Source organism: Athene cunicularia (assembly GCF_003259725.1).
Source record: "Athene cunicularia isolate RWA chromosome 9 unlocalized genomic scaffold, athCun1 chr9_part1, whole genome shotgun sequence".
Lineage (NCBI taxonomy): Eukaryota > Metazoa > Chordata > Aves > Strigiformes > Strigidae > Athene > Athene cunicularia.
Window position 1 is genome coordinate 10,684,470 of NW_020799110.1, and position 26,796 is coordinate 10,711,265.

The 26,796-nt window shown below is 45.7% G+C and overlaps 1 protein-coding gene across 9 annotated transcripts; it reads right to left on the reverse strand.

Annotated features, from left to right (window-relative positions):
• Nucleotides 1-633: 633 nt before the first annotated feature.
• Nucleotides 634-25,991, reverse strand: AP2M1 (adaptor related protein complex 2 subunit mu 1). Of its 9 annotated transcripts, XM_026854630.1 has the most exons (14): nt 25,873-25,991; nt 18,498-18,610; nt 14,871-14,876; nt 12,813-13,078; nt 11,349-11,431; nt 7,137-7,142; nt 6,481-6,616; nt 6,242-6,383; nt 5,535-5,546; nt 3,795-3,914; nt 3,144-3,279; nt 2,326-2,423; nt 2,074-2,185; nt 1,621-1,755 (listed from the first exon to the last, which is right to left on the reverse strand). In XM_026854630.1, the coding sequence occupies exons 2-14, from the start codon at nt 18,569-18,571 to the stop codon at nt 1,621-1,623; spliced, it is 1,326 nt and encodes a 441-aa protein (XP_026710431.1). In that variant the 5' UTR covers nt 18,572-18,610; nt 25,873-25,991. The 9 variants fall into 9 exon arrangements, with proteins under 9 accessions (XP_026710433.1, XP_026710432.1, XP_026710434.1 ...); XM_026854632.1 differs by lacking the exon at nt 14,871-14,876 and having other exon boundaries at nt 634-1,755; XM_026854631.1 differs by lacking the exon at nt 25,873-25,991 and having other exon boundaries at nt 634-1,755; nt 18,498-18,613.
• Nucleotides 25,992-26,796: the final 805 nt, after the last annotated feature.

The following is a 26,796-nucleotide window of genomic DNA, read 5'->3' on the forward strand; positions in this document are numbered from 1 at the left end:
CCTCCCCCGGGCAGAGCGCTGCTCCCCCATCCGCCGGCGGTGAGGGCGGGCGCTTCTTTCCTCTTTAAAACAAGTGAAATAAAAAGCTCCAGCTCTCAGAGCAGTTCGGTGAATGCTTTACGGCACAGAGCGCTGTGGTCTGCGCACGGCCCTTGCCCACAGGTGAAAGACTGTCAGAGAGCCAAGGAAAGGTTTGCCCCCACCCTCCAGAAGCCAAAATCAAAAGGGAAAACGTCTTTGGGCGGTTTTTGGTGGTTTGGTTTTGTGGGTTTTTTTCTTTCAGCTGCTCACAAGGAAAAGCCACCAAGGTTCACTTAGGCCAGGCGTGGGCAGAAAAGCCAGACTTGCAGAGAACCCTTGCACCTCATCAAGAGGGCAGCAAGGGTTAGGGCAGACCACTGGAGGTGTCAGTGAGCCAGCCCTGGGGAAAGCTCAGAGCACCCTCCTTTCCCAGGGGGAGCTCTGGCAGCTGGAATGCGAGATTCCAGAGCGCTGGCAGTGCTGGAAACAACAGCCTCGCTTGTTCCCAGGGCTAGGGAAACAACAAAAGGAAGCCTGGAGACACCCTAGCACAGGCCCAGAGCACAGCCCAGGCTCCGACACGGCAAGTTCCAAACAGCAGTGCAGGTAGCCTTCTCCGTTCTACATACTTTATTAGATTCAGAGCTGGACAAATCACAAAGTGTACAAAATGGAGACCACACTACCAGAAGCAGGATTGTGGGTAGCAGCAGCATTCCTATGGCCCAGAAGCGTTCGGTAGAAGTGTGGAGAGGGCAGGCTGGGGCAGGGGGCTCTTACTGCCAACCACATTTGAGATTCCCCGAGGACAGACCCTGTTCACATCCTGACAGAGCTCAGCTGACCCGCATTCTCCAGGCCAGAGGGGACACATTTCCAATTTGTTCGGAAAGGACAGACTGGCTCGAGCCAGCGGTGGGTGGGGGTAAGTGCTCTAAGGACCTGAAATGCTGTGCCACCCACCTACACACCAGCAAGAGCCTAAACCCTCATCTTTTTTGGTCACAAACCTTCCCACGGCAGGACTCTATACTGACGACTTTGCAAGAAATATAAGGTGGTGGTGAGATCTGGTGAGACCACCATCTCCTCTGGTGGAGGCCCAACAAACTCACCACCCCAGGCATCTCGGACTGGCCAGCAACATCTACCACAACAGCAATAGCTAGTACAGAAGCCAGGGTAACTTCAACTCAGATTTGTCCAGTCTATGTTTAGGTCTATTCTACGAGTACATATGCACAAGAACTTCAAAAATACTAGGATATGATGCAAGTAGTGAGACACCAACAGAAGAGGAGTTTAATGGTGGACGTTCCCTAGAAAGATCACGAGAGGATGGGAGTTAGACTAGCCCTTCCCCACCCTGGGACGGGGAGCAGGAGGCTGACTGCGCCCCTGCGCGCGACTGGGTTCTGAACTTCAGCTGCAGCGTGGGTGGTAACTGAGCACAGGCAGGCGAGTCTGCTCCCAAGGTGAGCCACAGGGTCTTCCAATCTGCGTAGAGGGGCCAGGCAGATGTTTTCTCAGAACGTAGCTGAAGACTGAGGAGAGGCGGAGGATGGCTTGGAGAAGAGGGAGCCCGCCAGCCTGCTGGGGCTAGCATCTGGTCTCGTAGATCCCGCTCCTGCCGATGTACCTCACCCATTTTATCACATCATGGTCACTGTAGTTCAGCTTTGGCTCAAAGACTTTCAGGTAGCGCACCTTCAGCCCAGAGGGCGCAAATGGGACCTATGGAGAAAGGGAAAGGCAACAGAGCATTGGAACAGAGGGGTAAGATGCTCTCTGTACATGTGCATCTAGAAACAGACACCAAGAGCCCCTGTTCTCTTCCCTACTCCCTGCATGCATAGTGACAGACTGTAGTAGCTTTAAGGGTCATTTTCTTCCATTAGCTTTGCCACCTGGCTGGCCTGATGTTAGGAAGAGTCACATGTCAGCTTGGGACAGTGAGCACTCCAACCTGTGCAATTCCCACGAGGGCTGAAGGGACTGGACTGACAAAGTTTCTGAGGTTAGCTGCACCCTGGAAGGCAGACAGAGACTCACCTCAAAGTTCATGGAGATAGGGGGCCGAGCCCACTTCTTCTTGTCATTGGTGGGCAACAGCTCAATCTCCGCACTGATCTGGGATTCCTTCATTCCAGCCATACGTTTTATCCTATCAGAGAAAGCCCAGAAGTGAGAAAGTACCTGAGCTTATTTCTCCCCTTCACTACACTTGCTCAGGGCAGCCAGGAGCACTAACCAAACTCTATCTCCCCAAGCCCTGCAGCACCCCAGGCCCACATGCTCACTTACTTCCAGACAATGGCATTCTCACTGGCCTTGTACTTTGCCTTCCCCTTCATACAGATGACTTGCACTCCACTGGTGTTGAGGGGTGTTGGGATCCGGACCTGGAAGGCAGAGTCTGGTGAGCGGGGCCAAGGAAACGGCTCCCTGAATACACTGTGCAGTCTCAGGGGAAGGCCACCTGTCCTGAACCCCTCAGTCTTCTCTCCCCCATCTCAGGGCCCAGAAAACATTGGCTACCATAAGATACTGTAGGCTAGATCTCCAGCTTTTTGCTTTGAAGGTTCAAATACATTTTCAGAATTCACACCAGTCAGTGAGGAACGGGGCAGAGCTCGCTAGTTCAGGCTGCAGGAAGCCTGGCTAGTGTCCAGCAGATGAGCTCAGGAAGGATGCTAGGCTGGCCAGGGAGGTCTGGTTGCACCAGGCTCTGGACAGCCTAGCTTTACAGCAGTAAGCCTTTCCTAGGAGACTAAACTGCAAAGTCACCTTTAGCCTGTCTTGACACAGCTCATAACCTGCTGCCTGTCTGCCATACCATCAGGTCATGCAGAGAGAAGAACAGGAACTTTTCACAGGGACCAAGACATTAGGTGAACAGTTGCTGCAGGGAACGAGCCCTCTGCCAGGGTGGCTGTGCAACCGAAAACAACCTCCACCTCACTACAGCAGCTCCCTTCCACAGCACAGCAACACCGCACATGTGGGGCATGCAGCTGACTCGGATCTCATTCAAGCTTGAGGACTCACGTGTGAGCACTTCGCAGCAGGGGACATAACGAAGAGGCACAATTCCTAGGCACAGGAGACCATTGTTCTCTTACCTCTATCTTCTGGGCCAGCAAAGAAGGTTTGAAATTTGATTTGATCACCACCTTCACTTCCAGCTTGGTCCGACCCACTTCCCGCACCAGTGGGATCACACGGAAGGGAAGGATAATATCCTTAGTGGTTCGGTATCTGTATGGATGGAAGTAACAGTGAACTCTGAGGACTTAACTCCCTTACAGCCTCAAACTGTACCACTTTTCTAAAGAGATGGCCTCTGCATATGGGGAACAGCTGAGAAACATCAGCCAGAAAGGGAGCCATCCCAGAAGGAAGCAGCAGTAAGATCAGTGTTACTGCAGGGCAGTGATGGTTTCTTGAGTCCCAAGTTTTTTATCTGGTTCCCGCCAATAACCCTGTTCAAGAACACCAGTCTTAAGCACTAAAAAAACAGATACAGCAAGCCAAAGGGTGAGAAAAGCCACATCCAACACTATAGTCGTGGCAAAGAAAATCATGCAGTTGGGCTTCTACCACATTCGGAACAGAAGGATTTGTGGGATGCCCTACAGATTTCACTCTGAAAACAAGAAGGCAAGCGTGTATTTGCAAAGTGCTCAAGGGCTACAAGGCTGCCTGAGAGCAGCAACATTCCTGTAGCAGCGAGCAGATGCCAACACCAGCCTGTTCATCCCCCACCACAATACCTCATGAGCTCAAACTCTCCATCTGGCGGAATGAAGCTGATGCTCCTCTCAGAATCAAACTTGCTGAGCCTCACGCACTGGTGGAAAGTGCAGTCGTCGATGGCGATTGACTGTTTGCCGCTAAAAACACAAGACACAGTTTAAAAAGTGCAGGCTGCAGCCCTGGTATCTTGGTGCAGTCAAAGTCTGCCCAGGCAGAAACTACTCTACAGAGCATGTTGCCATTGCAGGTGTCCAAGAAATGGGGAGGCAGGGAGAGATTTAGGGCACAGCAGCCTCTTGGCTTAGTCTTTCCTTCTTTCACCACCACAAAAATCATATTTCAGGAAGCTTGTTTGAAAGAATTCTCTCCCTCCTCTCCCCAAAGAGGAGAGAGATTAGAGGAGCACCCTTCTGTCATAGCCAGCAACACAATGCTTGGGTCTGTCTGCCAGCAGCACCTCAGTACTGCGAAGGCAACTCTGCTAGCCCAAGTCTTCTTGCAGCACAGTTCAAAGGAGAGAAAACACTTTCCTGTCCACAAAGCTATCCCACTGCCACACAGCCAGGAGATGCCAGGTTTGGGGCCTTCCCATTCAGAAATCTCTTAACAGTTGTTGATTTCCACGCTGCTAGCAGGTGGTTTGATTTTGAACTGATTTGCCAAAGACCACAATATTACAACCATAAAAATTTGCATCTCACTTCTCAAAAAAATCCACACAGCTACCATCTGTCCATCTAGGTGCACTAGCCTAACCTGCCAGCATTGGACTTGTGCTGGGTTCTAGTCTCTGAAAAATACCTTCCTTGTTACAGGTCCTGAGGTCAGCCGAAATCTCTCAGCTACTGAGGGACCAGAAAATAAGAAGGCAGTGGCAACAGCAGAGGCCACAGTGTAGAGAAGGTGCAGCGTTGTGATATCTAGGCTGCCTCAACTGCTGGGAGCAAGAGGACAAACACACAAGTGAGCAGAGATAGTATAAGCACTACAGGCAGGTTCTGCTCTCCTAGGAACCACCACTCCCTGCAGAAATGGGAAGCAGACTGACCCCAGGCTGACTGGTTGTTTAGTTACACAACCCAGTGGTGCAGTTTGCAGGAGTTACTCTTTCCTAATCTGTTGTCCAGATGACAGTGTTAGCCAACTAGTTCCTGTTTCTTTGGAAAACTGCTGGGAAAGCCCTGCTGCCTAGCACTGCTCCAGGTCTCAGGTAGCATTACTTGGGGTTTAGGCATTGCCATGTGCTAGATGCCAAAAAACAACTGGCAGCAGCTGTCCCTTTTGGTCACCTCATAACTAAATGCTTCTGGCAAGTAACACCACCAAGCTCTTGCTTACTGGAGAACCACAGCTAGTGAGAACTACCTAGCAAGAGTCCCTGTTCATCTTGCTTCTTAACTCAAGAAAACAGCACATATACAAGTAAAGGTACTCATGGCACAGAAGCTTTGGGACAGTGTTACTGACCCTTCAGAGGTCTAAGCAGATGACATTTTCACTACAGTATACCCCCACTGGGCAGCCACCCAAGGCTCATCCATTTTACTAGCTAGATTCAGGTACAGGAAAGATGGCTTAAAAGTGACAGTGAAGTGATAGCTCTTGGCTTGGTTCTGAGAGAAAAGGCAAATAGCAGCTCAGCTCCGTTTACAGGAACCATCATGGAAAGTGTCCGAGATCCAGGTTACATGCACAAGTCACACAAAGCAAGACAGGGGGAGAGCAGAGTGCACACACAGCTGAAGCAGATTATCTACCTTCCCAATTCACTGGGGGTCAGCAAAAAAACAAACACAACCAAGAGAAACACAGTTGAGTTGCAAATGGTTAGTGAGAGAAAAGTGGCAGTCCCTTAGCTTTTACCTCTTTCACCCCAAGCAGGAAGGCTGGAAAAGGCGTAAGACCCGTTTTCAGCTTCAATGTGGGTACTGACTGCAGTGTGGCTGGGAAGGAAGGTAGCCGGGCTCTCAGAAGGGATGAGCCTCTGATCCACAGGGTCCTGACCACCCATGTGTCAGCAGGAGGGGCTTACCCAGTGTTAGCCTGTCAGCTCTTCTAGTTTGTGGGAACAGTCCAGGAAGGGCAGGCTATGGTCAGAGGGGTTCCTTCACTGTTCCTCAGGAGCACTACTACTGTATCCTATGAGTAACAGTCTCTGCATTGACTAGAACTGCTAGAGACACAAATTCTGCAAAAATCCACCTTGGGGAAGTGTTTCCAGCTGCAAGAATTCCACATTTAATAATATGTTTTAATCTTAATACTCGAAGAGCTGCAGAGAAGCCCTCTGTATTGAGGCCCTCAGGCTGGTAGTTTGCATGACAACTGACCTACCCAGAGAAAAGTAGTAACATCTGAAGGGAAGGACAGATCAGCTTTGTCTGTCAGATCACAAAAGCTATTAAGTGCTGCCCTTTTGTAAGAGTCCCTGGTGACAAGTGGCTTTCACCCCAACGCCTCTTACCTCTTCCCCGTTTCATCCGCAGTCCCTTTGCCCTGTTTTTCAATTACAATCTTGTCATTCATGCCAAACTTGCACTCTGGCATTCCACTCAGGTAACTCTTCATCACCACTCTGCCAGAGACATGGGCACTCAAAACCTGACCTGGTGTAGGGAAGAGCACAGTTCAGAACGCTTAGCCAAGTCCTCACTCAAAAACCTTGAAGGTGAGAAGGATACCAGCTCAGTAACTCCTACTTACCCTGGGGGGACATCAAGAGATTCACACTCTCCAGCACATCAAGAAAGAGTTCATTGCGACGATATTTGATCCCTTCACGTCTCCATCCAATCTGTCCAGTCACCTGGCTGGTGATCTGGGACTGCTCTTCCTTAGTCTGAAGGGAAGAAATCACATCTTAGACCTCTAGGTAAATTCAAAGACTAAGAAACCTTGCTCTAAATCTAAGAGCAACTGCTTGCTATTTATTACACACAACTGTTTTTGACACTTAGATATGGATACTGTCACAGCCCCCAAGAATTGGTCATTCTCTACAGCAAAATCTAAGCCTAACTAAAAACTGGTCATAACAGCAAGAAGCGCTCTCCCCTGTTGTTAGCCAGTCCATTAGGCTACATCTTGGTGCAGGGAGGCACGGGCTCCACCGATGACATTCAAATCATGTCTCAGAACACCACATGTTAAGCAGAGAAGCAGCTGACAGGCCAGTTCACACCCTTATCCAACATGAAACCCCAGGGCCACAAGACAGCTAGTCCCTGAGAGCTGCTGCTTAATGACTGCAGTCAGAATTACACACCAACACCAACTTAACATGCATCTAGCAGCGTTCAGGCTCTAAGCCTCTTAAGAGCACTAAGGACTGTGTTGAGAGGCACAGGGAGGTTTCCTACCTGATGCTACAGGCGGGGTCCAGTCACACGCAGAAAGTCAAGAAGTAGATGTATAACAGCAAGTGCAGTGCACACAGGGTTAACAGGCAAGCGGGTCAAGAGCAAGAAGAGGGAGGAAGGGAGAAAGAGCAGGTTAGGCTTAAGGCTATGTCAGGACAGGAACAAAGCAGGCTGGCTCATCATTAATTATGTAGCTAATTAGCACAAACAAGTTGGGGGGCTTTGACCTTTAGCACCCTTCAGGAAAACCAGTACTCCTAGCAGTGAAATGGCTTTTCAGACTTGGCCCATTATGCACCACCCAAACACCAGGTAGAGCAGAGGGAGTGACAGAGCAGCCAGATACCGCTCCCAGTAATGATCCTGCACAGAGCAGACTCATCACGCTCCATTCCTAAAGCAAGCCCTGGATGTTTATCATGGCAGAGATGCCCAGACCATGAGAAGTACCAGGCACCCAGGACTGCAGACATCTTAAATCTGGGTCCTGTATAAAGTTATATCCTTGTTAATTCTGCCTCTTCCACCACAATGACTACACAACACAGAAATCACCTCGATTACTGGGTTCAGTTTTGGGCCCCTCACTACAAAAAGGACATTGAATTACTTGAGCATGTCCAGAGAAGGGCAACAGAGCTGGTGCAGGGTCTGGAGCACAGGTCGTACAAAGAGGGGCTGAGGGAACTGGGGGTGTTTAGTCTGGAGAAGAGGAGGCTAAGGGGACACCCCATCGCCCTCTACAGCTACCTGAAAGGAGGTTGCAGAGAGCTGGGGATGAGTCTCTTTAACCAAGTAACAAGCGATAGGACAAGAGGGAATGGCCTCAAGTTGCACCAGGGAAGGTTTAGACTGGATATTAGGAAGCATTTCTTTACAGAACGGGTTGTTAGGTGTTGGAATGGGCTGCCCAGGGAGGTGGTGGAGTCCCCATCCCTGGAGGTGTTTAAGAGTAGGGTCGACATAGCGCTGAGGGATCTGGTGTAGTTGGGAACTGTCAGTGTTAGGTCAATGGTTGGACTGGATGATCTTGAAGGTCTTTTCCAACCTAGGTGACTCTGTAAAACGGGTTCTGCCGCAGCAGCCTTGCAGGGGGCCCACAGGGTGGCAGTACATGATCTCAGCTTTAAACCAGCAGTGCCTGGGTTTCACACATGATCTTGCCACAGACATGGTCACTCCTTGAGCAAGCAAAACCATTATCGTAACATCTAAGAGACAAAGGGTTTTTATACTCCCCTGAGAACTGCCTAGGTAAGTGCTCAATGTAGTACAAAGTACCTCCCTTGTCTGTCCCACAAAAAAAGCCTCCTTATCTTCGTTGCTCAATGCTTTGTTCAGGTTTAAGAGGAAGGAGGCATATGTGGACGTAAAACCCAGTTCTCTGGCTTCCAGAGGGACACTGATCATGTGCTGACAGTGCCTGCAACACCAGCAGTGCCACGAACTATGAGTTTATGGTCCCTACAGAAAGTGACTGGATGGATCTGGAAGCAGATGCCTGGGGAGTGCTGAAGCTATCACCCAGCAGCATGAGTGTTCCTTAAGGGAAGGATGGAAGGCACTCGGGTCTGAAATCTCTCAGGACTAGGAGCTTCCCTGATCTGGACAAATAAGTCAGCTAAAATGGGACAAGAATATCCAACTTGTACTCAGTTGACAGCATGCTGACTAGGTTAAATGCAAACAGTCACCAGCAGGTTTCCTGGGTTCTTGCAGCTGGTAGCAGCCCTCTCCTCACTTCCAAAAAGTAGCACTAGCATTTTAGCACTAAAGTACCTCTAAGGTTTGGGAAAACACTGTAACTAAGAGCTGACCAATTCACACTCCCAGAAAGCACCTGGAGGGGAAGAAAATTACAGCATTCACCTAATTAATGAAGTCTGGACAGATGCTGACAGATCTGAAGAGTGAGAACCAAGGAAGTACATGGAGCACAGCCCCACCTCGAGCTGTAAGAGCAGCTTTAGCTTCTGCTGGAGGAAGATATCTGAGCCAATGCTTGTGTCAGTTCTGATACAGGACACCACTAGGGCCTGCAGATCTGCTGTTTGAGTAGTGGGCTACTTCACAGGTAGGGACTAGAACTGAAACCATGTTGTACACCAGCAGCTTTCAAAACCCATGTGCCACAACACCCCTTTCCCAGAGCACAGGAGTACTTGCAAGCAGCGCAGCAACATTCAACCCACTTTAAAAACAAACAAACAATGAAGCAGATCCTCTATTCCAAGATCACCAGCCCTGGGAAGACCACTGCAGACGTACAGTGTGGGCATTCAGAGTGCAGCAGCTCGGCACACCTCAAATCTTTCACTGAGAATAAAGGTTAAAAGTTGTGTTTGGAAAGTTTGCCATAACTGGATTTTCCTTCTTAAATTCAGCAGGACACAAGCCCAAGGAAAGGACCATCAGGAATTACGCACAGATAAGGGAACATGGATGACAGGCCAGCCAGCCCCAGATTTTGGTCCAAGATACCTGCCAGAAGTTGGTTTTAAGTGAAGGAGGAGTTGGAGGCTAGATGTACCAGAGGAGAGAGCAGACAAGGAAATATGGCAAGTACTGTTTCAATTGTTGCCCTTGCCATACTGTGCCTGGAAAGGATTACTTCTGCTTTTTGAACTGGACTGCACAAAATTCCAAAGAGCAGATTAACTGCTTACTTATGTAAAGCTGAAGTCTGAACTCCTCTTTGTAAGGGAAGGACTAAACCTGCTGTTGAATGAAGCAAGATGCTGTGACAGTGGTTTGTACATAAACAGCATAAGAGTTTGTTAAAACAGACAAAAAGCAAAAAAAAAGAGCTAGGGAAGGAAGTGAGGGTGGTGGTTAGTTCTGAATTTTCCTACGAACAGGAGCTGACTCAGCTATCTTGAGTGCTGACTGCCCAAAATGTCAGACTGCAGAAAGCCAGAGTGATTTACACCAGGGCTTGGGATGGGGGACTGAGACCGGATGCACTCACATCTGGCCACTGCTATATTCATGTCCTCTTGCAAAACACTGTTTGCTGTTCTAGCAGGAAATATGTTGCTCAGAGGCAGCTTCTCAATGCCTTCTTGAGGGATGCAGCTAGTCTCACTACTAGATTAAAAGTTTAAAAAGGAATTCTTAGGAAGTCAGTGCTGATGAAGAGTTAAAACACAGCCTCCAGAGGCTTTGATTTCTGCTTATCCTAAACAAGAACGGTTGTCAGGCAAGCTCTTGTTCAGCACTTTGCTTCTGTTTGTACCTTGGGGCTGAAGCTTCACCCATATCCCTGCTGCAGACAGCTTCAGTACAAACTTATTCCCAGCTTTTCTCCTGACTCACCTGCTATACAGGGGAGAGGACTAAGGTTTAGGCTAAGTCCTCATTATGAGTTACATAGCTGTGTTAGATGGACAAGGTGAGCAATATTCCTTGGGGACACAAGAAACAGTGACTGTAACAGTCCTCTGGTTTCAGAGGTTGAGCATGAGCTGTCCAAGATGGGAAACCTAGTTTTGAGGACTAGCCTGGAGTGGGATTACAGCAAGTTTAAAAGACATTCCCAAGAACAGTCCAGTTTAAGTGTCTTTTTCCACTGGTGCTCTTTATCTTCTGCCTCCATGTAAACTTTGTTGCAAGGGTTATTAAGTTGCCAAAGGCACAGTAGAGATTCTCATCTCTAACATAAGAAAGCTCAGGCCGTACTGATGCCGGTCTGCAAAGATGCTACCGGCAGCATCAGAGTAACATCAGTTTCCTGACTGACAGCAAGATCCTCAAGGCTGAAGAATACTTTGTTACAAGGCAGGCAGAAAAGCCTGACAGTTCAAAGCACTGAAGGCTGGTGGAAAACAGACCTGCTCAGCAAGATTCACACACAGAATGATTCCTGGTTCAGCAGGTAAATTTGTTTATTCTCTGTCAGTATCTAACAAAGAGCAGAGCCTGAAGCCAGCAATCATTTACATGCAAGGAACTGCCATTATCTGAGCTCAAGGCCCTCCCTCCTGCATCTTACCACATACCAGGGAACATGAGGTCACACAAGTGCAGAGACACCTAGAGCGAGATGCCACTGAGCTGCATCCCTGCCAGGGTGTTCTCAATGTACTCGGGCACCTCCACTCAGCACAGGTCAAATGGTTACTTGGTAATTAAGACCATGCTTTCTTGAACAGGCTTACAGAAAACTAGTAGTTTGATATAGAGCAGTGCTGTACCAAAAACTCCTCTGGTTACCTGACTCTTGATGCCTTGCTGAGTGATGAAGGTCTTCAGGGCCCCTGTTTCAGAGTTCTGAGGATAGCCAAAGTCCAGGATTTCTACAGAAGGGTAAAAGAAGGTTAGTTTAGACCTGCAAGATATAAACATGCCAACTGTGCTAACCATTCCTATAAAGAGAGAGTCAATTAGTGCACAGATAGTGCTTGTATGTTCAATTTCTGAGTAAGCTGCTGGAGCATTCCTTACCAAGAGAAAAGAAACAGCCTTGTTAAATTGACTTACCAGTGAATATTTTGGAGAGGAGAAGTGATGAAAAGCTGTCCAACTGATGGATTGACTGGTTTTAATACAACTGCATTTCAGGACTAAATATCAACTAACCTAGCCACGTATGTACACAGGGAAAATGGAAGTTTTTCTAAAAACATCCAAGGGACTACAATGAGGGTTTATCCTACGGCAGAACAATCTACGCAGCATTTTCTTTAGGTTTTGATTTTTGCATGAAGACGTAATAAAAATCAAAACCTAGAAAAATATAACAGCAGAGTAGTGGTGCTGCAGGATGATGAGTGTGAGAGAGAAACAGATGTTAACTATAGTGCCCTTAACACTCACTCCCCTAAAAAGTAACTAAAAGAGAGAGAAGACCACTAGCATGAATACTGAGTAACACCACACTGGCAGGTTTTGATTTCACTGTGCCTACTGGGAGCAGCAGTGACTGACCAAAGCAGAGAAACAGCGGTCTCTCCATCTGCCCGGAAGGAACAGAGAAACCATCAGTCACTGTGACCCTTGGCTAAGAATCCCAGGACACACACATGTGGTGCCTTCTCTGGAAAACAAACTGAAGCATAACTAATACAAAGTGCTCGTTATGCTAAACAGGGACAGCTCAAGGGCAATCTCCACAGGCAGGCTGATATTATGAGCAGCTGAAGGGACACTATTATTATTATGTGGTGAAATTTGGAGCTGTGTTGCTGGGGGAGGTAGGGCTGGGACAGAGCAGGTTCGGTTGTATTGATTTCCTTCTGTCTCAGAACTTCTCCCAAGAGACAATCCAAGAGTGGCAACCAATTGCAGCCTGGGGTGACTGCTACCACACAGGGCTAGAGCCACCCAGGCACTAGCTGGAATGGCTGGCCTTAGAGGTGCTAATGATAGCCCTCTTGATATACCTCAGTACAGTAACAGCCCTACGTCTACACAGGATCCACTCCAGTACCAGCTGCTTCATTTATACAAGTGCACAGCTCCCAACACTTCAGCAAAGCGAGCCACGATCAACACAAGGCTATGGGCTTGAGATGTTATCCACACTTCCAGTACAGGTGGCATTAGAAAGCAGAACAACTAATTTTGAACCCTGTCACACATGTTAAATACTTTAAGGATTATTACTACATCAAACCAAGCTAAGGGTTTTAGAATGGCCAAGTGCAGTATCACATAACAGATAGGGAAACATCTCACCATCCAGTAGCTCGTAGATCAGCACAAAGTTGTTCTTTATGTTCTCCTCGCTGATCTTCCCGAAGTAGGCAGTCATCACGTCACACATCTTGTAGAGAAACTCGAATACCATGGCAGCGTTGACATTCTGCTTGGTGACAGCAGCCAGCCAGATGTTGGAACGTTTGACGTGGAAGAAACTTGTGCGGGCGATGTTGGTGACAGGCGAGCGTACCTGCTGCCGTGCGTGGATGACATTGACGCGGAAGGCGTCGACGGCATTCCGCCTACGAGATCACCAGCAAGATTAGTTAGCACAGTGTACGTGGAAATAAGCTGGCTGCACAGTTCTGCTTATGCGACTACAGTCAGACGCTGAACTACATACACCAAGCTCACTTAGGAAGGGTGCCTGGGGATGTCTCTATGAGGGACAAGCGAAGGCTCTGAGCAGAGTCAGACAATAAATTCTGCACAAACTAAAGGAGAGACAGAGTGCTACTGGTCTCTAAAGAGATTTTGGCTACAGTGTAACTGTAGTCAAAAGGAGAAGCTAACCTTCACCTGGAGTCAGATGGCAAAGGAACCTCCACTTCAACTAATTTTGCTAGCGCTACCTATTGATTGCCATAGCCAGGAACAAACACAGTAGCAGTTTATGGCTCAAAGAAGAGCTCAGTTTTGACCAAACATCTAGTTTCTGTCTATTCTGCATGCCCAGGTCTTTATACTCTTGCCCCAAAGCAAGCTGTAGTCTCCCAAGATATCTGTCGATGGCAGTTCCACCCAGACATACCACTGAGGAAAAACACAGCAAAACCTACCCAGGTCACCTGACAGATGTCAGTGCCCAGGTACACCACAAAAGGGAGCTCTAGTTCTTGGCTCCACCTCACCTCCACTCCCCATGCACCACTGAGGGCAGGCTCAAAGCAACAAGTAGGATTAGGAATATTTTGGCTTTCCAGTTACAGATGTCCTCTCAAGCCTGCTAGGCTTCAGAACAGAGACTTCTCTTGCACATAGACTTAGGGTCCTCACAGTGCAACGTGTTAGTAGCACTGCATTAAGTGCACTGGATGGTCCAGTACTACTTACAGGACAGAGGTTCTGGACAGTGCTGAAAAAGTGCTGCACAAGCTTCCCCTAGCTGCTGCCATCTTTAATCCAAACCGTCTAGTCACTACTGACAGGGAACAAATCCCTCCTGGGTAAACAAGGACATCTGGGTGGCATTCTAGATGCCAGCTCTTCCACACCAGAGTTTCCTTATCCTGTAGCTGTAAGTCAGGATAAACTGCCTGAATTAAGTTACAGTCCATCAATCCTAAGAACACAGGAAGAACGAAGCATGGGTGCTTTATATAACAAGACTGAGACTTAAAGCAATAGTCTACACACCAAGCCAAGACCCATCTAGCTGTGCTTTATTACTCATACTGTCAGACACTATGTGGAACAGGGGGTCTTCTGAATGCAGCATCACGGCCATGGTACTGATTATGCAGAACCATGTTTGAGAAGCAGACAGTAACAATAACCTCACAAGCAAGGATACAGGCATACAAGTGCTTGTAAGCGTTGAGGGTTGTCATCCATCCAACAGATGGTTCTAAATTTGAAAATAAGGGATATTCAAAGGAACATACACTACCACAGCATGTGTTTGCTCCTTGAAGGTTTGGGTACATATGTAGAAGCTTCATCAGTAAACACGCTCCCCCACAAGCAAAATTCTGGCCTTCATATACTTCTAAGGTTTTATTGCTCCAGAAGGTTTGCGAGTTTGAGTTAATATTTAATTCCTACTTTAGTTTTTCTATAAGTAATTAAATCTACTACAAAATATCAATATCTAAAAGCCCCATTCCTCCCCTCCAGTAAGCCTGGCAAGGAAAGTTCCGCTTGTTCTGGAGCATCAGCCCTCCCAGCCTCAAGTTCTAACCCGCTAGAACTAGTACCAGAACCAGCAACCAGACTGGTGCATGCTAGAGGAGAAGCCTCAGGTTGGTGAAGCTTTTCTAGCAAACCAGTTGCCCACTGTGCAGTGCCAGTCATGGCCTACCACGCGTCTCTTACCTATTGCTACAGCAGCCAATGAGATGGGATGGACAGAAATGGCGCCAGCGGAGAAAGGAGGAGTGACAGCAACAAGAGAAAGGGTTAGAAACACACACACAAGGCACAATGAATCCAAAGAGATAAGAAGAGACCAAACAGGACCCCCTCCCCCTGCTCCTGGGCACAAAAGGCCAAGGTGGTATTGGATGGACAGTAACAAGCTGTGGCAGCAATGAAGCCCTTGCAAGGCACAACGCTGACATGCCGTGGTCAGGCTGCCAGCATGGACAGACTCGTGTTTGGCTGAATTTTAGGGCTAACTGGGCATTTAGTCCAGATGAGCTGCATCCACATCACATCAATGATACCCAGTCTGCTCTGGAAATACATGTAGCAGGCCTTGGAGGGGAAAAAAACCCCAAAGCTCTGATTTGAGGCATCGCCTGGGGACCATAGAGTTATCAGGTGTCTTCTTCCCAGTCTGCCTTGGAACAGGGCTGCAAATCTGAGTGGGCATTTCGATGACAGTACTTATTTGAAGCTGTTGGGTTGATGCTTTCTGGCTTAGTCCAGCCAACAGGAAATACAGCAAGTTTGATAGAGCTGGAGCACATCTGGAGAGATAGGGCACATCCTGCAGATTCAGACACTGCTCTATCCAGCTTGCACTTTTTCCTTAAGGATAAAGAGCCATGAAGCCAAAGTGATGATTAGAAGCTCAGAAACCATACGCCTATTACATTTAAAGTGCATGCAGTTTGTCATGTAAGCTGCTCAGTTTCATATAGCTTATTTTTATTAAATGGCTACATTCTTAAATGCAGGTAGCTTCTCCCAGTGACTACATCACTGAAGAACAAGGCACCTGAAGATCACAGTAGAGCCCTCCATGGTATCCTGAATTAAATGCATAATGCTTTGCCTCTTTTTTTTTTTTTTTTTTTTTAAGAGGCTGCTTATGCATGCAGCTAGCTGCTGTATGGACGAATGCACTGCATGCACTAAAGCCATTCTAAGTTGCAAGCAAAGAATGTTCAAGTTTTGTGGTACTTCTGCCTTTAACAAAGGAAAGGGAAAGAGTTTCTTCATTGACCATCACTTTGCTCTAACATCTGTGCTCATTTAGAGCCTTAAACTGTGGAAGGGGAGGGGCTCTCATAACCACAGATAACTTAATCTCTCACAACACATATTGAGGCTTCAGAATGCCAAAGGCAAGTGCCAAGACCAAGAAGTCTTAAGGGTCAATCACCTGAAGACAGGCAGCAGCTATGCTCATTTCCCATTCAACCTACCTCCAAACAAGCTGGATGGGCTCAACCCTCAGCACTTCAGATCTACTGTTTAGGAATTAAGAACTGTAGAGTCTATAGTTCTAGAAGTCCATTACCTGGTTGTTCGGTTAGAGACAGAACTAGTTGAGTACAAGCTACAGTATCAGGGCTATTCCTTTCCTTGCCTCCCTCTGAAGGTTAGGGTACTAAAAGCTTTTAATCAGACCTGGTATTGGTGCTAATGTTCAGATCAGGAAACAGCAAGATTCTCATTTACTTGATTACACCACCAGATGAGATCCAGTCATTTTAAGGCCTCTTGTTTTATAAGGTTACACATCCAAAAAATTCCAAACCAGATCTGAAGGCCTGTTTCAGAAGGATTCCAATACCTTGGGGAGCAAGCTTGATTAACAGCCAGCACTAGCTCCACCTAAGTCACAAGACTGACACTTTCACAAGAACTGAATGGAGGATTTCACTCAAGAGAACACTGACTCCTGAAGTCCTAGAGAAAACACTTGAATCTTTTTGGCACCTTTTGACGAATGAAAAAGTTAAGATGGGATTTCCTGCCTGATCCTATTTTCTAGTTTTGTCTGGCCAGCCAGTAGGAAGTACTTTATCACATACTGAACACAAGTCAGTATAAGAGGAATGAGCCAAGACAAAAAGTAATGGAAGATCACTACATTAAAAATAACTACTTGACTCCCCAGTTCACATCTCCACAGCCAGAATGCCCTTTAAATTAAAAGGCCTTCCTGAATAAACAAGTTCAAGCAATCCTATCTTTAAGTGCTTTAAGTTTGCAGGCCACAAAAAAATATTTTCACCAGAAACTGCAGTAACAGTGTCCCTAGCCTCCCACACAACATATTCTCAAAATTTGTCCATAATTCAGACTGGCTTGGCTCAGTCACTGTGATACCTAACCATTAGAGGAACTTTACAAATTCAGATCTGGCACATGAATTGCTCTGAAGAGCTTCAGCTAATGAGTATTCAGGACTGAAATGAGTTAGTATAGCAGAGGAGAGGCAAAGCTTTGTAGTCAGTAGTTTTCTGCTTCAGAAATACAATGCTTCCTTGGTTCAGCTCTGTGTGGAATAACTCAGCCTTAGAACAGCTACTTTACTCCGACTTAGTACAAGCCAAGAAATATAAAGCTCATTAGGTGAAGCCTTATTACAGACACCATGCTGACTGCTATTCCATCAACAAAACTGTGCAAGCCTTGACTAGCTACTAGTTCTACTTCAATTTTTAACCTCCACCGAACAATCTATAACCAGAAGGAACATGGTCTTCAGACTAGAGCAGTCTGAAGGCAGTCTGGCTTCAAAGTTTTTTGTAATTCATGGCAAAAAGTTATTTCACAGCACATCCTACCACTATTCATTGTGGAGACCTGGTACAAACTATTTTTTCCTAAACTGGACAGAATGAACTCTCTCATTGGACTTTGAATTAACACCTACCAAATCCCCGCTTCCAGTAGCTGTGTTTTAACTCTATTAACTTCAATCACTAACTTCCACCTAATGCGTAACACCAATGAAAACCCACTATGAAGAGTAGTGTTGTGCAAGAAAGCCACGTAAGGTTTTCAGTCCAAGCTGCATCATCACTCGATATTGGATTCCTTATAGCACTATCCACTGCCTGTAAGACACCAAATTTTTACTAAGGTCCCTTCTAGGAACCAGCAGCCTAGGAATTGTACAGATCCAGTCTAAGCAAGCATCGTAACACTTGTGTGAAGTGCAACGAGACACCTACAATTTACCAAAGGCTTTCAGTGCTTCCCACAACTTTAATTACCTAATGAATCTAAGCTTTTTACAAACAAGGCTGCCATACAAAGTTGGGGGACAGAATGCCAGCTTTAAGCATACAGCCGTGGTTACTATGAGGCTGCCTGCAGACATAACTTTCCAAGACCACAGACAGTCTTAAGCATGCCTGTACTTGACACTAGACATGTGTGTTTGAAACCAATTCAAGAGTCCTGGTTATATTGCATGGCAGACAGCTCCCACTGTGAAGTTTTAACGGTTGCAGTGAGGCTGGTAGACTCCCACAGTGGGAGTCCATGTTGCTGAAGCATCTAGAGTACAGAGTAACAGTCAGATCTCTACCATCCAAAAGAAAGTCCCATGTTTGCCTGCAGGCCATCCTTTACTACTACCTGTAAGTGACCAGGGCTTAACAAATGCCTTTTCTTTATCTGAACTAAGCCTAGAGCAGCAAGTTGAGTTGCAGTCTTACATGCATGCACAGCTAATGCAGAACAAAGCAGCTCTGGGTTGTTGTCCACACCAAAATGAGACAGAAATGCAAAGACCAGGGATGCAATAGAAGTACTTACCCAATGTCATCCCGGTAGACTCGAGAGATTAAAACCTCTCCTTTGTGATTATAGATGAATAAGCCTCCGATCATGATGGAATTTTAGTCTTCTCTTCCCATGTTGCTTAATACCTGAAGTAAGAGAGGTCATATATCAGTAGGCTGCATGGCAACAAGCGGTACAGCCAGAACAGACTTTGACACCTGCTGGCTACTAGCCAGGGCACAAACATCTTTTGTCACACACATCCTAAACCAGAAGATGACTGTTACAATACCTGTGGTGGTGAGGACCTTATAGCACACATCTTGATGCCACAAAAGTAATGAACTCCAGACTGCAGGGAGGGACAAGTGGAGGACATGCTCAGAAATATTCCTGAGTCTGATGGTGTGGGCTACTTCACCTAATTTATCTTGTTACTTCTGGCCAGGCTAGCACATGGCTGAGGCCCACAAGGACAACTAGAGACTCAGGAATAGCTCAGATGCTGGAAGCAACTGTCTGCCTCACACTTACCTTGTAGAGGAGAGTACAGAGCTCCTTAAAGGATTATAAGAAACAGTGTTTTACTCTGGAGAAGAGGGAGGTAGCCTTATTGATGCAGTCATAGATTACACTTTGATCTGCTGGGATTTTATACGGAAAAGTGTGTTTCCAATGCACAGTACAGACTGTATGTACCACAAGAAACCTAAGCCCTAACTACACGCCAGTCTCTCAGGCTCAGTGTTCCCTCATGTTTGTTATCGTGTGCCCTTGAGGGGCAGCTCTACAAGGACTCAACAAGGAAGCCCACTGGGAACCAACTGCCTTGTTCCAGATGGAAGAAGCCACTGCAGGAATCCTGACAAAAGGCCCAGCTGAGTGACTTCCTGAGCTTGCCTGAAACAACTCGAGAGCTTAGGTCTAGGTGAGTACATACAGCTGCCATGTATCCTGTAACACATGAGGCTCTGAATGCGATTGCAATTTGCAGCCAGAACTTAAGCTTACAATGAGCACTGAAATAGATGTAGGCTTAATTCTCATTCCATCCATCAGCATGGATGGATCAAGCCTCAGGTATTAGTAGTAACTGGCCTACTCCCTGAATGCAAGAAAAACCACAGGCCTGGAACTACAAGCAAATCAAAGATCATTTATTTCTCCTAAAAAATGTCTATCTCCCCAATGACCAAGACACAAATTGGACACAATTCATAGCTAGTTTTTTTGTACAGTTTACACAATTGTTTGAGGTGTCACCAAGCCTATCACTGTACAGCAGACAGTTCTTAGCAGCAAGTACACCTTGGTTTATTACAACTTGTACATAGTTTTTATATAGCAACATTCCAGCCTTTGCTGATCCCTCGCAGAAGTACTGAGTAACAATTCAGAATCCAAACTGAGAGCAGTTGGGCCACAAGGTGCCACTGGAATGGGAGATCTCAACCATGACCCACTTGCACTGGGGGCTAGTGCCTCGGAAGTTACCCTCTTAAACTGCCAGTCTTCTCTTTCTTCAAAGGAAGATTGTTTTGAAGAGAACTACAAAGCTAGTAGACACTGATGCAGAAGACTTTTTAAATACACAGCTACTCCATCAGATCCCATTCCTATTGTCATATGCATTCTATTCACTTAAGTCCAACGCATAATACCTAGCAACTACTTGACTTAGTCCATACAAGAGCACAACAAATGCAATAGGGCAAGCCTCATGACTAGGTCTTGGGCTGATCACATAGGTATTTCTCAGTTTTGTCACTGCAGAGCATTAGATAACCACCATCTCCACACTGCTGTCAGGGTGGGTTGGCCTACACCCACTTGTCTGGGGCGGGTGGAAAGGACAGGGAGAGGTTAGCCTGGAGACAGACACATGCTGACAGTGAACTGATATGTGCTTGCTCAAGAACACAGCAAAACCAAAGTTAGTGTGACCTGACCAGCTCAAAGGTCAGGGCAAAAAAGAATACAAAATCAATACACACAGAGGGACAAAAGAGTTTCCAGGGTAGAAACCTTGAGTACTGAGAGTAACATACCCTTCTAGAAGTTATGCTCAAGAAACTAAAGTAGCTGCTTATTTGAAGGAACTACAAAGAAAGAAAATTACAGTGCAGCCACTACTTTTAATTTCAGAAATACACAAAAAGAAGTTTAAATTTCATATGCCTTTACACCAACGTTTTTAGCTACCCCTAATGAGTCCTCAGAGAGTAACATTACACATACTTCTCTGCCATGGGTCTTCAGCTAGCAGATGGCTGCTTCTGCTCATTAAATGGAACAAATAATCAAAAAGTCAGCTGTTAAGTCACAATAGCAAGAAACAGACAGATGAGCAGTTTTCCCAAAGCTCAACAGTGAGCTTCCTGGCTTTTATTCTCACATTCTGCTGGTTAAGTGTCTTTGGCTACTAGTAGGCTGCCTCCTGCCACTTGTCAGTGGCTTTGTGGGGCACTGTCATCAACATTTTTTGATGTCTGAGACTCCACCTAGTACAGAAGTATTCAAATATGTTTTACTTCCATTCCCATTAGTGACACTTTATAACTTCAGGATACAGTATTTCATTTACTTCCAGGATAAGTCTCTGTAACCAAACCTATTACGACAGAGGCAACACACAGTCTGAGAATCCCATGTAGTTACAGAGTGGGAAAAGCCACCTGTAGCGACTGAAGCTACACAGTGTGGCTGGCAGCAAGGCCAGCATCCCCAGGCCAGAAGACAGACACAGTCCATTGGTCAACGGAACAAAATTGGGTTCTCAGATTTAAGGAAGTGGCTGTACCACAGACTCATGGCTACTTACATGGAACACAAACAGCCCTAACAGGCATGCAGGAGGCCACTGAAAGGTAATGTGCAGGGCTAGAATCCAAAACATGGAGAATATCTGTTTGAGTATAAGCTGCCCAACAAGTCTGGCATATGCTGAAGTTGTAATTCAACAAACACTTGAAAGATAATTCACACAGGCCAAATGATTAAAAAAAAAAAAAAAAGAGAACCATTAGGACAATAAAAGCAACTTGTTGCCTGCTCTAGAAAATTCATTCTTAATTAGTGTAAGAGACAAGGACGTCTTTTCAGACTGCTACGGTGCCAGCTTCCACATTCAGATATGGACTATTGCTACCAAAGGTGAAGAAGAGTTCCTGCATCCTCTTTAAGGCTTGCATTATATAGAATAGTCTCCTGGAAGCTTACACAACCGGTCAAAGCTGGATCATATAAATCCTACAAACCCTTCCCAGAAGATTCCTAGAAAGCACATCCTAGTCTTAAAAAATCCCATTAATCTCCCTCTCGGGTTTAATGCTGCTTAAGTTATTTGTTTCATTATTTTTAGCATAAAGGAAATGTCTGCTTTGATGAGCAACAGGATCAGACAGACAGCATATACAAGACAAAGCCCCTTGCTAGCATGACACGCCAACCGCTTTCTGAGAAAGCCTTGATTTGAATATTTACTACATCACTATAAAACATGTAGAAGACTGCTGATCAAGCTTCATGTTGGAAATCAGAAGTCTTCTCTTGGGAAGATCTACAAACTTTAATGTTGACCGAGATAATGAGGCTATGCTTTCTCATATGTTAGAACATATTCTAAGCAATAGCTTCACAAGTTACAGGCAAAAATATCAGCATTTTTAACTGCATCACAGTACTAGGCAAGCAGGGTCAACTGCTTGCTTATCTTATATGTTAGTAAAAACACATTAGATGGAGAGTAGATACAGCATGATTCGAGAGCTTTTAGTCTTTAAAAAAATGCTTTGTCAACGTAGTGAAGGGACAGTCAGGTAACTGGAAAGACAGGTCAATACGACACTCCCTAGGAGATTCCCCTGCAATGGCTTGTTTATTTTGGAACTCTCAATCCATCTCTTTAAAGTATTTGCTCAGTTTCCTCTCAAATCTCTGTATCAGCAGCATCCCATGAAAAAAAAACAAAAAAGCCTACAGCATTTTAACTACTGTATAAAACACTCTCCTTTTTGTTTTAAGCCTGCTTTTTCTTCCTTTTCCCAGCTTTGTTTAATGGCTTTCAGTTCAAGTACAGGAAGAAGCAGTTAAGAACCAGCCCCCATACCCTATCTCCAGGCCACTCTGGATTTTGCAGATCTCCTCCACTGGCTTCACTGCCCCTTTCTCAGAATGAGATGTTCCCACCTTACTCAGTTGTTCAGGAGAACTGCTTTATGCTTTGGTCTTTCTCAGTGCCTTCCTCTACACATTTTCCTTCTGGACGAGAATGCAAAACTGCACAAGTTATTCAACATGTAAGCAAACCACGATACAGACAACATGACAATCATACACATGCTGCTTTGATCTTTTCCTAGCGATTCTCAATATCTTACATTTTTAAAACCACCACTCAGCAAGAAGCTAACAATTTCATCATCTATCGTAACTCCAAGATCACACTGAAATCAGTCTTCAAGGTGATTAACTACACTACAGGTGAAGCTGAAATTGCTTTTGCTCCCTAATCCACCCACCTGCTATATGCACCATTGTACATTTATGTACCTTGAATTTAATGTGCCATTATATAGTCTCATCACTGAACCTCTATGCCATTTTTAACCTACTTTGTCCTTACTAATACCTTTATATCTAGACACACTCCCCCCATGACTACTGACCAGGATTGTTCTTGGTGCAAATCCTCACTTGCTACAAACTAGGAGCATGCAGAGAGATTTGACACAAACCAGCTGATGCATACTAGCCATGCTACACTGACAATGCAATTCTACGTGAACAACTTGCTTGAAGTCAGATAGGGACTGGCTCTGTGCTACGTGAACCCCTGGTTAACACCTGAGGTGGCAGCCTCACTTACTAAAGATGTAGCCACAGGATCAGGACCATTCTGACAGTTTGTTTTATAATAGCAGCCTACCAGCATAAATACACCCGAGAGATAAGCACTAGCATTATTTCACATGTAGTAGCAGCTTGCCTCCATACCAGTTGATTATCCTCAAGCCTGAAAAACACACACACAATTTCACAACTCTATAGATTAAACTGGATTCACATTTAAGTGCAATTTATTCAACCTGATTTGTGTGAAACAATCCATAGTATTTTCAGGTACCAAGCAAAGTCACATGGGCTAAGGACAGTGACTACAAGGCAACAGTTTCAGATGACAAATCCAACTGTACCAGCTGTCCATCAGGTCCGTGTGGTAATGAAGGACACATGCAGTATAAACCTTTTGCTGCACTCCCATCTAACGACATCAGGGACCAAAGAGGTCTCAAGTACACAATTAAAAGCAGATCTGCCTTGCTCTGCTGGGTTTCTGCAGTCCAGCATCTTGAAGAGTTCCAAGTGTCACAAGCATAGACAGCACCAACGCAGCTTAGAGCAAGTTTGGTTCGGTGCAGTGCCAGTCTCTCAGCCAGCCTTCACCAAGTTTGCCCACAATGGAAGTTCAGGGAACACCAACAACACTCCAGTCTCCTGCTCAAGCCTTGCATTACATCCCTCCCAGACACAAGATCTGAGCGACCGCACTCCCTCCCCACTACAGTTACTTTCATCAGCTAATGGGAGCATGTCCACACAGCTGGAAACTCAAGATGTGGGATGACTAGCTCAGCGATATATGAACAGATGAGATGAAAGCTATACAAAGGGCAGCATGCAAAAGAAAGTTGCTTAAAGCTTAACAAAAAGAACGGCTCTTTAAAATGACACTGGCTCTCCTTGAAGTGGCTCCAGTGAAAATAAGCCTGCTTTGTTTTGATCCTCATTTGTGTTTCGGTACAGATACTCGTCCCAACTATTTCAAGGTTACACTGCAACTAGAACAAGGTTTTTAGTGGTACAGTTCCCAACTGGCTATGATCTTTCACATGTTTTTAAATAATGAATAGTTTTCAGATCAGCTTTGAAAACAAAAAGATCCTAGTGCTTGCAATGGTTAAGAACTGCAGGGAACAGAGCTTAAATTAATTTGAGGTTGATATTCAGTGACTCATGGCTGCTGGAATCAGAAGGCCCTAGAAGAAGAAATCCACCACAGGAGATGGGTTCATCTGCTCGCTGTGCATAAGCAACATGACTCAGAAAGCTTCCCAGCATTGCTCAATCAGCTTTCCATGACTCATTCTGCTCCTCTCCACAGTCAGCCTTTTCTAGGGAGCTTGCCCTACACTGTTTTTGAGTTTCCTCGGGCTAATAGCTCACTGCAGGACACAGTTTAAGAGCAAAGCCCATCACTTCAACTGTTTATCACTAACTGCCTGTAAACCAAGATGACTCAAGCTGAAGCCTTTGGCTTAATGGTCCATCAAACCGCATTTTCGGAGCTTTACAGCTCTTCTCCTTCTGTTTCACTAGTTTGAACATATGGTGACCCACTCCACACTGCTAGCTACAGCCCTGTTTTCTAGTTATAGATTTATTCTAGTTAAGGTACAGAGAAGATCCATGTGTATGTTGAATTCACATCAGCTGGTGACTAATCACCTTAATTTAGGATCAACAGTCCTCTGCATTGTTCAAGCAGCTAGCTACTGGGGTAGGAGTGAGATCTAACATCTGAATGCTGCTCCTACAAACACCTAAGGCTTCCTACTCTGCTGCCAAGTACTCACATTCCCATATACTTCTATTTCGATCCATAACTAGAAAAGAATCATGAAGAACATCATAGACCACACACTTATACATGCTTATAAACCATTAGGAGTTAAGGCTACATACATGGAAACGCCTTTTCACTCCACTGAAAATTAGAGTATTAAGATACACTTTTATAGCAACTGTGGCAAAGTTACAACATTAAGACAGCCAGCTTAAAAAAAAATAAAACGAACATGTACAAAAATGAAATGCTGGGATGCAGATTTGAATGCATTTCAGTAGTTACATAACTGAAAATCAGCAGGATTAGCTGGACCCAGAATGACTGACATGGTAATGTGCAACTTCTTACATCAGGCATACTGATCTCAAACCATGTCAGGGCTCATGCTGTGCAGGGGATGTGCCTTAGGGAGTATCCCTCTCTCAAACTATCATCACACATTAGACAAAGCCCCAGAAGCCAGTCTGCAGCACATCAGCTGCACACCATGACCAAGGGAGTCCAGAGAAAGACAGAGCCTCAGTAAAGCATAGTAACTCAAAAGCTGCTTTTGTCCACAGATTCTATCATAGATGGAAAACGCTCTATTTATTAGCTCTGACATAAAGACAGGTGGTCCTCCAAGAGCCACCGTATTTTGCCCTTTCAGAACTACATTGTGCCACACACTTGGAACGCATGGGTGCAGTCAGGAGCACAGGCTCAGGCAGCTGGATCCTGTTGCTGGGCTCTCGGTTTCACATATTCTGGGATGCAACAAGTTGCTGAACTGGTAGTTACCTAGTAAGATGATGCACTAAACCTGCATTTAGCAAGTGGAGATTCAGCAGCTCCCTCCTGCAGCATGTAAGAGCCCAGCCTTCCACTTCCATTGCCTCTTCATAGATTCTGACCTAGAATAGCTGTAGAAAAATGAACAATATACAGCACAGAGCTTTCTTAGACTAAACAAGGCAGACATAAGGAATGGACTAACAAGCATAGTTTGTTCCTTCTGTGGTGGTTTGTCTGTATCTGAAGCAACTCGTCCAGAAATGCCACAGCAAACAGTAGCAATTCTCCAGCCTTTGTCCACTGCATTAGCCTCCTGTGGTCTCTCTACTTGAGAAGCCATAGCATCACACCCGTAACAAGACACCACTGTTACCAGTCATCTGTTCATTAGTGTATGAAAGGCAAAGTTGAATTCTAGCCCAAATCCCAGATATACAGACATTCAAACAACTGATTTTCTCCAAAGATTTGTGCCATTATCTGAAGTCTTTCAGGTGATGCCACGCAGACCTTTAACCCTTCCCTGTACGAGCAGGAACAGTGATGGTTTTAACCTACACCACGAACTTTGGAACAGTTGCCTGCCTTTTATAAATGTATTTGCACAAATTAAAACAAACAAACAAAAAAAAGAAGCTGATCTACTCAAATTTATTGCTTAGGAAAAATAGGGAATTGTTCATCAGTTTTCTGCAGTGGTATGAGGCAACACGACTGCAGTAACCGCAGCTTCATGTACAGGCAAGAGATGCTTGTTCTAACTCTAAAAACCCGAGGCACTGTCTGAAGGAAACATCATTTGCAATGTGCCTACAGCCTACCAGTACTGGAGCCACCATAAACTTTAGTCATATATTGGTATTTGTGCTTTCTCTGTATCCTCCCCCACATTTCTCTAAGTTCAGCACAGGCAGTTGAACTCTTGAGCCA

Bases quoted from the DNA above. Each gene is read 5' to 3' on its own strand.
- AP2M1 (XM_026854631.1), bottom strand. From the start codon at position 18,571: ATGATCGGAGGCTTATTCATCTATAATCACAAAGGAGAGGTTTTAATC. The intron at 3,280-3,794 runs GTATTGTGGTGG...CCATCCATACAG, and splicing joins GGAGAGTTTGAGCTCATGAG to ATACCGAACCACTAAGGATA. The intron at 1,756-2,073 runs GTGAGTCTCTGT...CTTTCTCCATAG, and splicing joins CTATCTCCATGAACTTTGAG to GTCCCATTTGCGCCCTCTGG.